Source organism: Portunus trituberculatus, chromosome 15, assembly GCF_017591435.1.
Source record: "Portunus trituberculatus isolate SZX2019 chromosome 15, ASM1759143v1, whole genome shotgun sequence".
In the NCBI taxonomy this organism is placed as follows: domain Eukaryota; kingdom Metazoa; phylum Arthropoda; class Malacostraca; order Decapoda; family Portunidae; genus Portunus; species Portunus trituberculatus.
The window spans coordinates 1,112,403-1,129,829 of record NC_059269.1 but is presented as its reverse complement, the minus strand read 5'-3'; the positions used below and the strand labels follow the sequence as shown (position 1 = coordinate 1,129,829).

Here is a 17,427-nt window from a genome sequence, read left to right as displayed (position 1 = left end):
GTCACCCCAAGGTCTTTTTCTTCATGACTGGTTTTATGTCTTCATTTCCTATCTTGTACATACTCCTGATTCTTCTTTCACTCTTGCCAAACTCTAATTTCTTGCATTTTGTTGTGTTGAACTCCATTTGCCATGTACAGCTCCATTTCCATATTCTGTCCAAGTCTTCCTGGAGTAGTTCGCAATCTTTGTCACATCTCACTTTTCTTAACAATTTTGCATCGTCTGCAAATAGGCTCACATAACTGGACACCCCATCCACCATGTCATTTATGTAGACCGCAAACATTACTGGTGCCAACACTGATCCCTGTGGAACTCCACTCTCCACCAAGCCCCATTCTGATGGTCTGTCCTTAATTATTGTTCTCATTTCTCTTCCTACCAAAAGTCTTCCATCCATTTTAGTAAACTGCCATGCACTCCTACCATTTCAAGTTTCCAGATCAGTCTCGGTGTGGTACCTTATCAAAGGCCTTTTTTAAATCCAGATATATTCCATCAGCCCAACCATCTCTTTCCTGTATTACATCTATCACCCTCGAATAGTAACATATCAGGTTTGTCGTGCATGAACGCCCTTTTCTAAAACCAAATTGACACTCACAAAGTATGTCATTTTCTCCAAGAAGTCTGTCCATCTATTCTTCACCACCCTCTCACACATCTTAGCTACCACACTTGTAAGTGACACTGGTCTATAGTTCAATGGGTCTCTCTTGTTACCTGATTTATAAATTGGGACAATGTTAGCTCTTTTCCAGTCTTGGGGCACTACACCTTCCCTTAATGAGGCATCAATTACTTCACAAACTTTTTCTGCCAGTTGCTCCTGCATTCTCTTAAAATCCATCCTGATACCCCATCAGGTCCCACAGCTTTTCTCACTTCTAAACTCCCATCATATTCTTGATCTCCTCCACAGTTACTTGAAACTCCTTCATAATCCCTTTCTGTTCCATTACCAGTGGTTTGTCAAAAGCAGTCTCCTTTGTGAATACCTTCCGAAAGCATCCATTCATAGCCTCTGCCATTTCCTGGGATCCTCACTGCATACTCCATTTACTTCTAAACTTTCAATACTTTCTCTATTTTTGATGTTGTTGTTCACATGTCTGTAAAAAGCCTTGGTTGGTCTTTACATTTATCAATTATATCCTTTTCTTGTTTCTTTCTTTCTTCTCTTCTAATCAACACATATTCATTTCTTGCTCTTTTGTAACTTTCCCACTGCTTAATCCATCTTTTCCTTCTCCACCTCTTCCATGCATCCTCTTTTCTTGTTCTAGCCTTTTCACATCTATCGTTAAACCAGTCCTGCTTTCCAACTTCTCTATGTTGTCTTATTGGTACAAATTTTTCTCACCTTCTTTGTATATTTTATAAATTCCTTCCACTTTTCATTTGCTCCTTAGCACTCTTGAATTTCATCCAATTTGTCTCTTGAAAGAATTTCTTTAGGTTTCCAAAATCTGTCTTGGCATAATTCCATCTTCCCACTTTATATTCTTCATTTCTTCTAGATTTCTCTTCATCTATCACCTTGAACTCCAAAACTGCATGATCACTCTTTGCTAAAGGGCACTCCACCCTCATCTCCTCAATGACCATTGGCTCTGTACTAAAGACCAAGTCCAGTCTTGACGATGCTCCTCTCCTCCAAACCTAGTATCTTCTTTGACCCACTGAGTTAACACATTTTCCATTGCCAGTGTCAATAGTGTATTTCCCCATGTTGTCTCTGATCCTTCCATTGACCAGTCCTCCCAACACACCTCTTTACAATTAAAATCTCCCATCATTATAGTTCGTTCACAGCCACCCAACATTTCTTCCAGACATGTTCCTGTATCTCTTATCATTTCTTCATATTCCTGTACTGACCATGCATTTGTCTTAGGTGGTACATACACCACTATGTAGTGCCTCTTTTTTCCTTCATTAGTTTCTGCTCTGATCTTTAGCACTTCTGCCTTTCCCATACCTTCTTTCACTTGATCCACCTTTATATCTTTTTAACCAGCAACATCACTCCTCCTCCCATCTTACCTACTCTATTTCTTTTCCAAACATTATATTTCCCTTCTCCAACCATCATCAGGTCTTCTCCCTCTCTCAGTTTTGTTTCAGTAAGACCCACAATATCTGGGTTCTTGTCCCTCAAGTAATCGTTGAGTTCTAAAATCCCGATATCACTCCATTTATGTTGGAATACATTACATTCCGCTCATACGTAAGTTTCTTTAGTCCTTTCTTACTGTACTTTTCTGGGTTATGAACCACTTCCTCAGTCTCATATCCAAGATTCTCCAGAAAAACTCTTTCTTCTCCTCTTCTGTCCTCTCTTCATTTTTTCAAAGCCTCCTTTCTCAACTCATTTAACATTTATCTTTCCTTTTCACTGAGATCTCTTCTCAACCAAATCTTCCTTGTTGTTTCCTGCTGGGCTAGCCTCCATGACTTCTCCACCAATTCATCTACATCCTTTTGTGACTTAAGTTTGATTCTTATTGGCCTCATACCTTCTCCTGTGAACTTTCCAATTCTATGGAAGTCCTCTATTTCTTGTACTAGGTCTTTCCTCCTCCTGCACCACATTAATGATATTATTTATCACCTTTTTATGTTTTTCTCTCTCCATTTTACTCGGTGTCTTATCCTCCTCCACACCAAATATCACACATCTCTTTTTGTCTACAGTTTCCCTCACCAATGTCTCATTTGACTTAATAACCTTCACCACTTTCTCAGCAATCTTCTCTTCTGATCTGTTGATCTATAATTTCAGTAAGGCCCAAAGTTTTCTCCCAGACTCTTTGATTTCCTTTTCCAGACTTGCAACTTTGTAATTTACCTCCTTTCTTTCCACTTCCTGACTTTTTTCCATTCAGCCTGCTTCTCCATCATTTTTTCTAAGATTCTCCACATTTGTCACAATTCTTTAATTAACTTAACTTCCTCTTTCAATAATGCATTTTCTCTCTTCATTTCAGCGCACTCTTTCAGTGCATTGTCATAACTCGTTTCCAGGCCCCCATACTTTTCAAACAGTTTTTCAATTTTACCTTCCAACTCCAGAATTTTCTTGACATAAACGCTCTTCTCCATTATTCCTTGAAATCCTGTGAAGTCTGATTCATCTTTCGAGTTCGCGGCCACCATGTTGTGCAGATGTATCCAGCTAATGGCTCAAACGCAGGCTACAGTTTATATTCACCTTCCCTAGACATTATTTTGCTAATCAACAGTTAATATGACTATATGGAGACAGAACAAACATTACAAGCTCCTTTCCCACCTTAGTTACTCTTAGACCATAAATGTCCCCAGGTCGGACTGCCCCTCTGCTGTCGACCTTGGGTGTCTTGACACTTCATCTAATACTTTCACTATCAATTTCTGCAACATTCGTGGCCTTCGTTCTAATTTTCAATCTGTGGAACACCACCTCTCCTCTACTAAACCTCATCTTCTCTTCCTAACTGAAACACAGTTGTCTGTGACTACTGACAGCAGCCCTTTTCTGTTCCCTCCTACTTGCTCTATCCTCATTTTCAATCCAAAGCTGGATGTTGCGCATACGTGCGTAACGACACCACTTGCTCTCGTGCCCACAATCTTGAATCTTCAGAATTTTCTACCATCTGGCTAAGACTTCAATGTCACTCTAACTAAATTCATCTGTGCTGTATACCTCTCACCTAATTCCTCTGACTATGTAAAATTCTTTGACTATTTGACTTCCAAGGTGGAGCACATCTTATCTCACTTTCCTTTGCTGAGATCTCCATTTTAGATTTCAATGTTCACCACCAGCTTTGGCTTTCATCTTCTTTCACTGACCAACCTGGTGAACAAACCTTCAACTTTGCTATCCTTCATGACCTAGAGCAGCTAGTGAAGTTCTCACCCGTATTCCTGACCGCCTTGGAGACACGCCCAACATTCTTGATCTTTTCCTAACCTCCAACCCTTCTGCTTACTCTGTTAAACTTTCCTCTCCGTTGGGCTCCTCCGACCACAATCTAATTTCCGTTACCAGTTCTATCACTCCAGTGCAGCCTCAGGACCCGCCTAAGCGGAGGTGCTTCTGGCATTTTAACTCTGCTAAGTGGGAGGAACTAAGGCAGTACTATTCTGATTTCCTTGGGATGATTATTGTTTTCATGTCAGAGATCCTTCTCTTTGTGCCGAGCGCATAACAGAGGTGATTATCTCTGGCATGGAGCTATACATTCCTCATACTTTCTCTAACCCTAAAGCTAAAAAGCCTTGGTTTAACTCTGCTTGTTCTCGTGCTGTCAATGATAGAGAGGCGGCTCACAAACGGTTCCGTAGCCATCCAACTGCTGAAACTCATGCCCTATATATTTCTGCCCGTAATCATGCCAAATCTATTCTCCAACTTACTAAAACTCTTTCATCAATAGAAAATGTCAAAGTCTTTCCAATTCTAACTCCTCTCGAGATTTCTGGCATCTAGCCAATAATATCTCTAACAACTTTACTTCTTCGTCTTTCCCTCCTTTACTTCATCCAGATGGCTCTACAGCTGTCTCTTCTTTTTCTAAAGCTGAACTCTTCGCTCAAACCTTTGCTACCAACTCAACTTTGGATGATTCTGGGCATATTCCTCCTACTCCTCCACCCTCTGACTACTTCATCCCTAAAATTAAAATTCTTTATAAAGACGTTTTCCTGGCCCTCTCTGGCCTTGATTCTCGGAAGGCTTACGGTCCGGATGGAGTCCCTCCTGTTGTTCTCAAAACTGTGCTTCCGAACTCGCTCACTGCCTGGTCAAACTCTTTCATCTGTGTCTCTACTTCTATTTATCCTTCTTGCTGGAAGTTTGCTCACATTCAACCTGTCCCTAAAAAGGTGACCACTCCAATCCTTCTAACTACCGCCCTATAGCTTTGATTTCCTGCCTTTCTAAAGCCTTTGAGTCTATCCTTAATAGGAAGATAATGAGGCATCTATCAGCTCACAACCTTCTCTCTGATTGCCAGTATGGTTTCCGTAAAGGCAGATCTACTGGTGATCTTCTTACTTTCCTAACTGAATCTTGGTCATCCTCTTTAGGGACTTCGGTGAAACCTTTGCTGTCGGCCTTGACATATCGAAAGCCTTCGATAGAGTCTGGCACAAATCTTTAATTTCTAAACTACCCTCCTACGGATTCTATCCTTCTCTGTACCTTCATCTCCAGTTTCCTTTCCGATCGTTCTATTGCTGCTGTAGTAGACGGTCACTGTTCTTCCCTAAAACTATCAACAGTGGTGTTCCACAGGGTTCTGTCCTATCACCCACTCTCTTTCTATTATTCATCAATGATCTCCTAAATCTGACTCAATGCCCTATCCACTCCTATGCTGATGATACCACCTGCATTATTCAACAGCGTTCAACAGACGCCCAACCCAACAACAATTAAATGACTCAAGGCGAGATGCTATAGGACGCCTAACTTCTGATCTTTCACTTGTTTCTGATTGGGGCAGAGAAAACCTGGTTTTGTTCAATGCCTCAAAACTCAATTTCTACAACTATCTACTCGACATAACCTTCCAGACAACTATCCTCTCTTCTTCAATAACACTCAACTTCCCTCTCCTCTACATTAAACACACTCGGTCTATCCTTCACTAAAAATCTAAACTGGAAATTTCACATCTCTACTCTTGCTAAATCAGCTTCCAAGAAGTTAGGTGTCCTATGGCGTCTTCGTCCATTTTTCTCTCCTCCCAGCTGCTTGCTCTGTACAAGGGCCTTATCCGCCCGTGTATGGAGTATGGCTCTCATGTCTGGGGATCCACACACAGCTTTACTAAACAAGGTGGAATCTAAAGCTTTTCGTCTTATCAACTCTTCTCCTCTAACTGACTGTCTTGATTCTTTAAGTCACCGCCGCAATGTTGCATCTTTATCTGTCTTCTACCGCTGTTTTCATGCTGTCTGCTCTTCTGAACTTGCTAACTGCATGCCTTCCCCTCCTGCGGCCTCGCTGCACAAGACTCTCTACTTCTTCTCATCCCTATTCTGTCCATCTTCCTAATGCAAGAGTTAACCAGTATCTTCACTCCTTCATTCCCTACACTGGTAAACTCTGGAACTCTCTACCTGTGTCTGTATTTCCACCTGCCTATGACTTAAACTCTTTCAAAAGAGGAGTGTCAAGACACCTCTTACGTTAACTGGACCCTCCTTTAGATTTTTTTTTTTTTCTTTCTACTTTCCTCTTAACAGGGCCTGGCAACCAGCGGGATTTTTTTTTTCCAACACTTTGTTTGCCCTTGGCCAGTGCCCTTGTAATGTAAAAAAAAATGCCAGCACTGAGCCTTGTGGGACTCCACTCTCCACCACCAACCAGTCCGACTTTGCATCCTTTATTACCGTTCTCATCTCCTCCATCTCAAGTAGTTTTCCATCCACTTTAACACTTTTCCTTTCAGTCCTCCATAAATCTCTACTTTCCATAACAGTCTCTTGTGAGGTACCTTGTCAAAAGCTTTCTTTAAATCCAAATATACACAGTCCATCCATCCTCTCTCTCTTGTATTTTGTCAACCACTCTTGAATAAAAGCTCAGTAGATTTGTTACACATGACCTCCCTTTCCTAAAGCCAAATTGATGATCCGATAATAACTTATGATCCTCCAGGAACCGTATCCAATATTTCTTTATCACCCTCTCACAAATCTTACCGACCACACTTGTTAGAGACACAGGTCTATAGTTAAGAGGCTCTTCCTTACTGCCTCCCTTATAAATGGGCACCACTTCAGCTCTCTTCCACTCTACTGGTACTTCCCCTGTTTCTAATGAACACCTTATAATATCATATAATGGATCAATCAATTCTTCTCTGTGTATTTACCTAGTTGTAGTTTTACAGGGCCTGGGCTTTATGCTCGTGTGGCCCCGTCTCCATATCTACACTTATCCAATCTTACTTTAAAAGTGTGCACACTCGTTGCAGACACTACTTCTTCGTCTAAACTGTTCCACGTCTCAATACATCTCTGGAAACTATATTTTTATATCTCTCAGACATCTCCTTTCTCAGCTTTTTACTATGCGATCTTGTGCTTGGTGTCATATTCTTCTCTCAAGATCAGTTTCTCATTATCCACTTGGTCCATTCCGTTGATCAATTTATAGACTTGTATCAGGTCTCCTCTCTCCTTTCTTTGTTCCAAGGTTGGTAGATCCATAGCCTTTAGTCTCTCCTCATATGTCATCCCTTCAAGTTCTGGGACCATTCTTGTAGCCATTTTTTGTAGCCTCTCCAATTTTCTTATGTGTTTCTTTTTATGAGGGGTCCACACTACTCCTGCATATTCCAATCTGGGTCTTATTATAGTATTTATCAATTTCTTCATCATTTCTTTGTCCATGTAGGGAAATGCTAGTTGTATTTACCTAGTTGTAGTTTTACAGGGCCTGGGCTTTATGCTCGTGTGGCCCCGTCTCCATATCTACACTTATCCAATCTTACTTTAAAAGTGTGCACACTCTTTACAGACACTACTTCTTCATCTAAACTGTTCCACGTCTCAATACATCTCATGGAAACTATATTTTTAATATCTCTCAGACATCTTCCTTTCTCAGCTTTTTACTATGCGATCTTGTGCTTGGATGTCATATTCTTCTCTCAAGATCAGTTTCTCATTATCCACTTGGTCCATTCCGTTGATCAATTTATAGACTTTTATCAGGTCTCCTCTCTCCTTCTTTGTTCCAAGGTTGGTAGATCCATAGCCTTTAGTCTCTCCTCATATGTCATCCTTCAAGTTCTGGGACCATTCTTGTAGCCATTTTTTGTAGCCTCTCCAATTTTCTTATGTGTTTCTTTTTATGAGGGGTCCACACTACTCCTGCATATTCCAATCTAGGTCTTATTATAGTATTTATCAATTTCTTCATCATTTCTTTGTCCATGTAGTGAAATGCTACTCCAATATTCCTCAGCAAATTATGTTTCTCTAAAAATTCTATCAATATGGCTTACTGGTTGATTGTTTTCTTCCATCATCACTCCTAAGTCCTTTTCCTTTTTGACTTTCTCCAGTTCTACACCATCTCCCATCTTATAGATTCCCACAGGTCGTCTTTCACTCTTTCCCATTTCCATGACATGGCTTTTGTTCACATTGAATTCCATTTCCCACTTCTTACTCCATTCCCAGATCTTATTTAGGTCTTCTTGCAGTATTTCACAATCCTCCTTTTGCTTTATAACTCTGCACAGTTTCGTATAATCCGCAAACAAATTTATGTAGCTGTTCACTCCTTCTGGCATGTCGTTAATATAAATGAGGAAAAGTATTGGTGCCAATACTGACCCCTGTGGCACTCCGCTTTCTACTGCTCTCCACTTGGACTTCATATCAAGTTCTTCTCTCAGGATCAGTTTCTCATTATCCACTTGGTCCACTCCATTGATCAATTTATAAATTTGTATCAGATCTCCTCTCTCCCTTCTTTGTTCCAGGGTTGGTAGATCCATAGCCTTTAGTCTCTCCTCATATGTCATCCCTTCAAATTCTGGAACCATTCTTGTAGCCATTTTTTGTAGTCTCTCCAACTTCCTTATGTGTTTCTTTTTATGAGGGGTCCACACTACTCCTGCATATTCCAATCTGGGTCTTATAATACTTATCAATTTCTTCATCATTTCTTTGTCCATGTAGTGAAATGCTACTCCAATATACCTTAGCAAATTATATGTTTTCCTTTTTTACTTTCTCCAGTTCTACTCCATCTCCCATCTTATAGATTCCCATGGGTCGTCTTTCACTCTTTCCCATTTCCATGACATGGCTTTTGTTCACAGTGAATTCCATTTCCCACTTTTTACTCCATTCCCAGATCTTATTTAGGTCTTCTTGCAGTATTTCACAATCCTTCTTTTGCTTTATAACTCTCCACAATTTTGTATCATCTGCAAACAGATTTATGTAGCTGTTCACTCCTTCTGGCATGTTGTTCCTACCAATACCACTTTTCTCCTTTCTTTAATGATTCTTGTAAGACTCCTTATTGTGTCATATATCATGTCTTTATATTCTTGGTTAGTCCATGAGTTTGTTTTTGGTGGCACATATGTTCCAATGATTGTTAACTCTTTATTATTAATATGTAACTTAATATACAGTAATTCTGCTTTTCCTTCCTCCCACACTTCACTTGGTTTATCACTATCTGTTTCCTTAACATCATCATGACTCCTCATCCTTTACCCACTCTGTCTCTCCTCCATATATTATACCTATTATCCATGTCTATTTTTATTGCCTCATTTAATTTTGTTTCAACCAGGCATACAATATCTGGTTCTTCTTAATTCTAATTTACTTGACAAAACCCCATCTATGTTCGTATACATAATTTTCAATCTCTTGTTCTTATCATTTTTTAGATAAACTTCCTCCATTTTTTTCTCTTCCTTCTCTCTTATATACCATTTCCTCATCCTGTCTCCTAGAATTCTCCAAAAAAATGCCTTCTCCTCCTCTGACCTTTCATTATGTTTTGCCTTGCTTCTGCCACCAGTTCATTCTGTCTCTTCCTTTCTTCCTAATTTTTATTCATATATATATATATATATATATATATATATATATATATATATATATATATATATATATATCTTTGCAACCTTCTGTTTCTCTGAGTTTTGTTGTTCTATATAGTATTTCTTCTGTTGTTGCTTGTGATTTTAGTATCTCCTGTCTCACTGTTCCTTCTTGATATGGTCACATTCTGTGGATTTCTTCTACTTCCTCTTCTAAGTTCTGTTTATCCTCGTCATTTAGATTTTTCAGTAGGTCTTTTACTGATTTCATTTCCTCTTTTTCCCTTCTTGGGCTATATTCAAAAAAATTTTCTTTCAAGCCAAAAATAATAACACTTTTTTTTCTGCAATTTCTCTTACTAGATTTTCTTTTTTCTTAAGGACTCCTATAATTTTGTTTGTCATATTCTCATCTCTCTCTTTTAACTGTTCTTGAAATACTTCCTGAAATGTTTCCTTGTCTTTCTTATCTTGGATTCTCCATGCCTGTACTTCTTTTTTTAATCACGTCTTGTACTTTTCCTCTTCTTTGTTAACTAGATCTTTCAGCTCCTCTTTTTCTTTCTCGGCTTTACCAAGTTCTTCTTCCATCTGTTACTTGTAGTTAGCTACTTCCTTTTATTAATTCCTCATTTTCTGCTCTTAACCTACCTTCGTTTTCTTCCACTCTTTTTATCCTTTCTTTCAATTTCTGGAGCTCTTTTACCTGTTTTTCATTCTCTTTAATTCCCATACTCTCTTTTATCCATTTATCTAATTTACGTTCAATAGTCAACACTCTATTAAATAGTGAAGTACAGTAATACTCAGCTTAACAAACGTTCGTTTAACTAATTTCCAGTTTAACGTACTATATAAAGTTAGACCAAAAATCTGCATAATGTACAACCACATCCGTTTTAGCGAATTTTCTGAGTTTGAATTTGCTGGGTGAGGGAACGAACGCGGTAGTTTCACTGTGATTGGCTGGCTCCCCGCCTCTGTCTCTAGCGCTCCTGGAGCTAGATCCAAGATTCTTTAACAACGTCAGAGCAACCTCCTGCCGCGAAATGGCATCCATGAACGTGTGGAGGGACGGTGACAAGGTTGCTATCAGGTTGCTCTGAGGTTGCTGGGAACACCACCTCTCCAGGTGGTGTTACTGTCTTATATAATGCATTTATGTTCAAAAACAACTTTTCTATTAGCTTTTTACGAACCTTGCCCTGAAGAAAAGATTGTTTTGTAATGCATAAAGTGAAATCTTACATGGAATACCAAAAAAGAAAGCAGAGATGAGATGAGTCACAGACGAAGCAGGAGACTCGCCGCCACTCAGCCGCTTCTTCTTCTTCTTCTTGTGACCCTTTTGCTTGCGTGTTACTTTCATCATGATGTTTATGTTTTCACTCCTCTATTGCCTGCTATAATGGATATCATATCTTAGTATTCATATACGCTCATGCCATGAAGATAACCTTGACTCCGTGGCACTGAGTGATAGTGAATTACTAATGAAATACCGCGGTATTTCATTAATAATTCACTATCACTCATTGCCACGGAGTCAAGGTTATCCTCATGGCATGAGCATAGGCCTGGGTATCTCTGTGGGGTATAGTTAGTGTCCTGCTCTTGAAAAGTGCAGAAAGTGGGCCATTTTCAAGTGAAAATGGGGAGTGGACCCTAACCGGAGAGTGTCGGCGGCGTTTTGTTTTGTTTTGGCCGGAACAGCTGGCGGTAACATGACATCCATCCCTAGAAACACAAGAGATTTCGAAGGATTTGTGACCACTCCAAGTGGACTAAACAAATTAGACATGGATTCAAGAATTCAGGCATTAGAGAGTAAGTTTCTAAATAGAAGAGAAGTTAGATAGGGTTATAGCGGAGAATGGTACATTCAAAAAAGAAATCTACATGCTACCAAAAGAGAACAAGGAATTACTGAAAGAGAAAGTGGAAATGGAAAAAGAAAATCAGCATCTAAGGAAACAATGTGACGAAATGAAGGCTAAACTACCTAAAATGGAAAAGAAAATATCCGAAGGTGACTTAGGGAAGGTTGAGTGCCTCAACCTAATTGATACTAGAATGAAGGAAGTGAAACATGAAAACGAAGAAGTACAGAAGTCCTTCAAAGAGATAATGAAAAAGTAAGAAGAAAATAAAGTGATTACACAGAGTGAAATGGTTAAGGCTTTGAAGGAAAATGAGTATGTGGTGAGAGATATTGCTGAAAAGAAAAAATGCATGATCATAACAGGTTTAAGAGAGGAAACTAACAAGAATTGGCAAGATAGGAGGGATAAGGAAAATGACAGGATTAAGTTTTTACTGAATAAGATCTCCGAGGAGGACAAATGCCTATATGATGAGGTAGAGGAAAGTGTGAAACTAGGAGCTTATGAAGAAGGCAAGAGTAGACCATTAAAATTGAAATTAAAGTCTCAGGTGGCAGCAAGGCCTTACTGAGGAGGGCCTGGAAACTTAAAGACTCTGAGGAAACCAAAACAATTTACATAAGAAGAAATGACACGGGGAAAGAATGAAAATGAGAGAGCTTGTAATTGAAGTGAGAGAGAAGAATGAGGAAAGAACTGAGGAAGAAAAGACCAAGTTTTTTTTTGGAGGATGAGAAATGGAAGGCTGAAGAAGTGGTGGATAAAACAGATGGAATAGACAGTACACAGACTGAAACATGGAAGAAAGAGATTAGGAATGGAATTCAAGTGACATACACGAATATAGATGGATTTCTGTCTAAAAGGCTAGAATGTATGGATTACCTAAGAAACAGTGAACCGGACATAATGTGTGTGGTGGAAACAAATTTAAGGCCCAAAGTAAAGCTAGATTGATGTAAAACACTACAAAGTATGGAGAAATGATAGAAAGAATAAAGGTGGTGGTGGTATAATGGTTTCTACTAAAAAAGATCTGATAGTGAAGGAGGTGAACTTTAGTAAGGGAAATGAGGAATTGATAAGTATGCTTATAACAGATGGTAAGAGGGACATTAATATTATAACAGTATACATACCACCCAGAACCAGTGCTTGGAATTATGAACAGTATCAAGTGGTGATGAGAAATACTCTAGACAGAATGAAGCAAGAACTCATCAGAAAGGATAGAGTGATGATAGTCGGGGACTTTAACTGTAAGGAAATAGTGTGGGAAGACTATGAAGTGGTGAATGGTGGTGAGTGGGCAGAGGAATTGTTAAACATAGCAACAAATAACTTGATGACACAGTGGGTGAGATCACCAACAAGGTGCAGGGGACAGGATGTTGCAGCGAGGTTGGATTTGGTATTTACCAGGGGCATCTCCCTAAAGAGGAAATTGAACATGAATGTCCCGTGGGGAAAAGCGACCATGATGTCCTAAGATTTGAGCTGGATACCGAATTAAGCATGGAAAAGAGTGTAGAGTACAAGGAGGAAAAATTAAATTATGTCAGGGCAAATTACAACCATATAAGAGAGTTCTTTAATGAAATTGACTGGTTTGTAGTGTACCAGGAAGTGGATATGCAATTGAAATATGATAAATTTATAAATTTATATAACTGTGCTGTGAAGAAGTTTGTGCCATATCACAGAATGAGGACTTTAAATAATACGCAGTGGTTTAATAGAAATTGTGACGAAGCAAAAAAGAAAGAAAAGTCATGGAAGAAACTTAAGAAAAACAGTGAAGTATTATCAAGAGAAGTCTACAAAACAGCAAGGAATACATATGTTGAAGTAAGGAGAACAGCACAGAAGGAATATGAACAGAGTGGTGGAAAACTGTGATAGTGACCCTAAAATGTTTTACAAATTCATAAATGGAAAATTAAATAAAAGGGAGGCAATAGAAAAAGTAAAAGTTGGGAAGAAGTATATGAGGATGCTAGAGATATAGCTGAAATTTTGAACAACAACTTTTGCAAAGTGTTTACAAAGGAGGAGCATTTTACAGGAGAAAGGCCTGTGAAAATAAAGCAAATGCAGGACATCATGGTTACTAAAGAAGATATAAGGAAAATTATAAGTAACTTGGATATTAATAAATCAATGGGGCCTGATGGCATATCTGGGAGGTTGCTAAAGAATGTAAGGATCAGTTGTTGAACCCCATATTTGATATTGTGGAAACCTCCATACGAACAGGAATAGTCCTGAAAGAGTGGAAAAGAGCTGACATTGTGCCTATATATAAGAATGGTAGTAGAATGGAACCGTTAAATTACAGACCAGTATCGTTGACTAGTATATTGTGCAAGGTATGTGAAGAAGTAATTAAAGCTAAGTGGAGTGAGTATCTAGAAAGTGAAAACATTCTGAGTGAAAGGCAGTTTGGTTTCAGAAAAGGAAGATCGTGTATATCCAATTTATTATGTTTTTATTCAAGAGTGACTGACATACTACAACATAGAGAGGGATGGGTGGATGCTATTTACCTGGACTTGAGAAAGGCCTTTGATAAAGTGCCACACAATAGATTGATGTGGAAACTAAAGAAGATTGGAGGAGTAAGTGATAAACTAGCAAAATGGATGGAAAATTACTTAGTGGGAAGAGAAATGCGAACAGTGGTGAAAGGAAAGAAGTCCGAGTGGAAGAAGGTAACCAGTGGAGTTCCACAAGGGTCAGTGCTTGGTCCCATCATGTTTTTTATTTATGTTAATGATATGCCAGTAGGAATTGACAGTTACATGATTATGTTTTGGACGATACTAAAATTATGAGGAGAGTAAAGAATGTGGAAGATTGTAACAAGTTACAGGAAGATCTTGATAAAATATATGAGTGGAGTAAAGAGTGGCAGATGGAATTTAATATAAACAAGAGCCATGTTATGAAAATGGGAAGAAGTAGATACAGACCAAACAGGGATTACAGGCTGGGTGATGAGAAAATTGAAGAGACCAATGAGGAGAAAGACTTAGGAGTAACCATGCAAAACACTTTGTCACCGGAGAAACACATTAACAAGATATTTGGAAAACATATAACATGCTTCAAAATATTGGTCTTGCATTCCACTACCTAGATGAAGGAATGATGAAGAAGATACTATGCACTTTAATAAGACCCCAGTTAGAATATGCAGCTTGTCTGGTCACCACACATGAAGAAAAATGTGAAGAAGGTGGAAAGGGTACAGAGGCTGGCAACAAGGATGGTACCAGGACTCAGGAGTTAGACTATGAGGAAAGACTGAGGAAGCTGGGGCTGACCACATTAGAAGAGAGAAGAACAAGGGTGACATGATAACTATGTATAAATTGGTGAACAAGATTGACATATTGGACAGAGAATTGATAAAGGTGACCACAAGTAATCATCTCCGAGGACATGGAAAAAAACTAATAAAAGACATCTGTCTAAATGACGTGAAAAAGTACAGTTTCCCGCATCGTAGTATTGATAAGTGGAATAAACTGAGCAGTGATGTCGTTGATGCGGTGTGTGTCAATCAGATGAAAGAGAGATATGACAGGAGTAGACAAGGAGACAGGACATAGAGAGCTTAGCTCGGGCACTGTAATACACAAATAGGTAAATACAAATAGGTAAATACACAAACAGGTGACTATGAGCTCCGCTCCAACCCTGTAATATACAACTAGGTAAATATATAATTCTCCCACTTTCTTCCTCTCTCATTCTCTCTTTATATATATATATATATATATATATATATATATAAGGGGCAGTGGTGCAGTGGGACAGCATATGAGCCCCAGGGTTCTCAAGCGCCGGGTTGAATCCTGGCCACGGTCCGAGGTTAGAAGGGCATCCACTGAACGGTTCCCAAATGCCAAAACTGAAGTCCTCCTGACTCCTCTGTCAGGAGGCACCGTCCTATCCCTAATATAATAGGGGACGTAAAAAAAAAAAATATATATATATATATATATATATATATATATATATATATATATATATATATATATATATATATATATATATATATATATATATATATATATTTTTTTTTTTTTTTACATTACAAGGGCACTGGCCAAGGGCAAACAAAGTGTTGGAAAAAAAAAATCCGCTGGTTGCCAGGCCCTGTTAAGAAGAAAGTAGAAAGAGAAAAAACAAAAAAAATCTAAAAGGAGGGTCCAGTTAACGTAAGAGGTGTCTTGACACTCCTCTTTTGAAAGAGTTTAAGTCATAGGCAGGTGGAAATACAGACACAGGTAGAGAGTTCCAGAGTTTACCAGTGTAGGGAATGAAGGAGTGAAGATACTGGTTAACTCTTGCATTAGGAAGATGGACAGAATAGGGATGAGAAGAAGTAGAGTGTCTTGTGCAGCGAGGGCAGCAGGGAGGAAGGCATGCAGTTAGCAAGTTCAGAAGAGCAGACAGCATGAAAACAGCGGTAGAAGACAGATAAAGATGCAACATTGCGGCGGTGACTTAAAGAATCAAGACAGTCAGTTAGAGGAGAAGAGTTGATAAGACGAAAAGCTTTAGATTCCACCTTGTTTAGTAAAGCTGTGTGTGGATCCCCCAGACATGAGAGCCATACTCCATACACGGGCGGATAAGGCCCTTGTACAGAGCAAGCAGCTGGGAGGGAGAGAAAATGGACGAAGACGCCATAGGACACCTAACTTCTTGGAAGCTGATTTAGCAAGAGTAGAGATGTGAAATTTCCAGTTTAGATTTTTAGTGAAGGATAGACCGAGTGTGTTTAATGTAGAGGAGAGGGGAAGTTGAGTGTTATTGAAGAAGAGAGGATAGTTGTCTGGAAGGTTATGTCGAGTAGATAGTTATATATATATATATATATATATATATATATATATATATATATATATATATATATATATATATATATATATATATATACAGGCAACCCCCTCTTAACAAAGGGGTTATGTTCCTAAAGAAAAACATTCATTAAGCTAATTTTCTACAAGTTTAACCCCTGATTTGAACTTCCTTTGAGAGTAAACAAAACGAGAGTGCATCATAGTACAGTAAAAGATTTAATAAAAGTAAAAATTATGAAGTTAAACATTTAAGCAGTTTCATTTAAGACAGTCATTATAATATACACTAATGTATGTATGTAACTTTATAATGTTGATAATATTAAATTTATAAAGGGAGAGAGAATGGAGCGGGTAATACGCTAGCTGGCAACCTGTGAAATGTAAACGAAAGGCGCATCATTGTACCGCATACAAAACTTATGTACCACATTTCCACAAGGCTTTCCATTTTATCCATTGCAGAGTCACGAGTTCAAGTGGTTCTTTTAGCTTGCAAGGAAGATATGGTCTCACCAGCCTTCTTAATAGAGTCTTCTGACTTGAAAATAGTAGAGACAGTAGATGGAGTCAAGATGGTGGCAAGCAATGCTATTAGCTTTCTCACTTCTCTCTTGTCTGTGAATAATATCCAGTTTCACTTCGAGAGTAAGAGACTTCCTGGTCTTCTCAGTAACGCTAGGTGACATTGCAGGGTATTTTGGTGGCAAGTTGAGCGAGGGAAGACGAGCTGCTGCTGACGCTGTTACTGTTTTGAACTGGGGGAGTGAGTGGTGCGCGTTCTGTCCACGAGAGGCGCTGTTGTATTCAAAAGCCTGTCAGTTTGCATGATAACGGGGCTTTCAAACTTGGAAAAAATTACCTGGATAAAATTTCGTTAAAGCGAGTTTGGTGCTCATTAAACGAGCAGATGGTAGTTAAATGAAACATTCGTTGTAGTGAAATTTTGTTGTGTGAACCTTTGTCAAGCGGCGGTTGCCTGTGTGTGTATATATGTGTGTGTGTATATATATATATATATATATATATATATATATATATATATATATATATATATATATATATATATATATATATATATATATATAT

General features: G+C 38.6%; 1 protein-coding gene across 2 annotated transcripts in view; it reads right to left on the bottom strand.

Moving 5' to 3' along the window:
• The window catches only part of LOC123504009 (respirasome Complex Assembly Factor 1-like), a 56,552-nt gene that overhangs the window by 12,626 nt on the left and 26,499 nt on the right, over nt 1-17,427 (bottom strand). Inside the window, exons 4-5 of one of the 2 annotated variants that reach the window (XM_045254207.1) lie at nt 11,252-11,318; nt 10,849-10,984 (exon numbers count right to left, since the gene is read on the bottom strand). The exons of the other annotated variant lie outside the window; for it this stretch is intronic. Of the exons in view, the coding sequence (XP_045110142.1) occupies nt 10,959-10,984; nt 11,252-11,318 (93 nt within the window). The 3' untranslated portion in view covers nt 10,849-10,958. Of the gene's footprint in view, nt 1-10,848; nt 10,985-11,251; nt 11,319-17,427 lie in introns of those variants that run through there. 2 annotated transcript variants of the gene reach the window in all.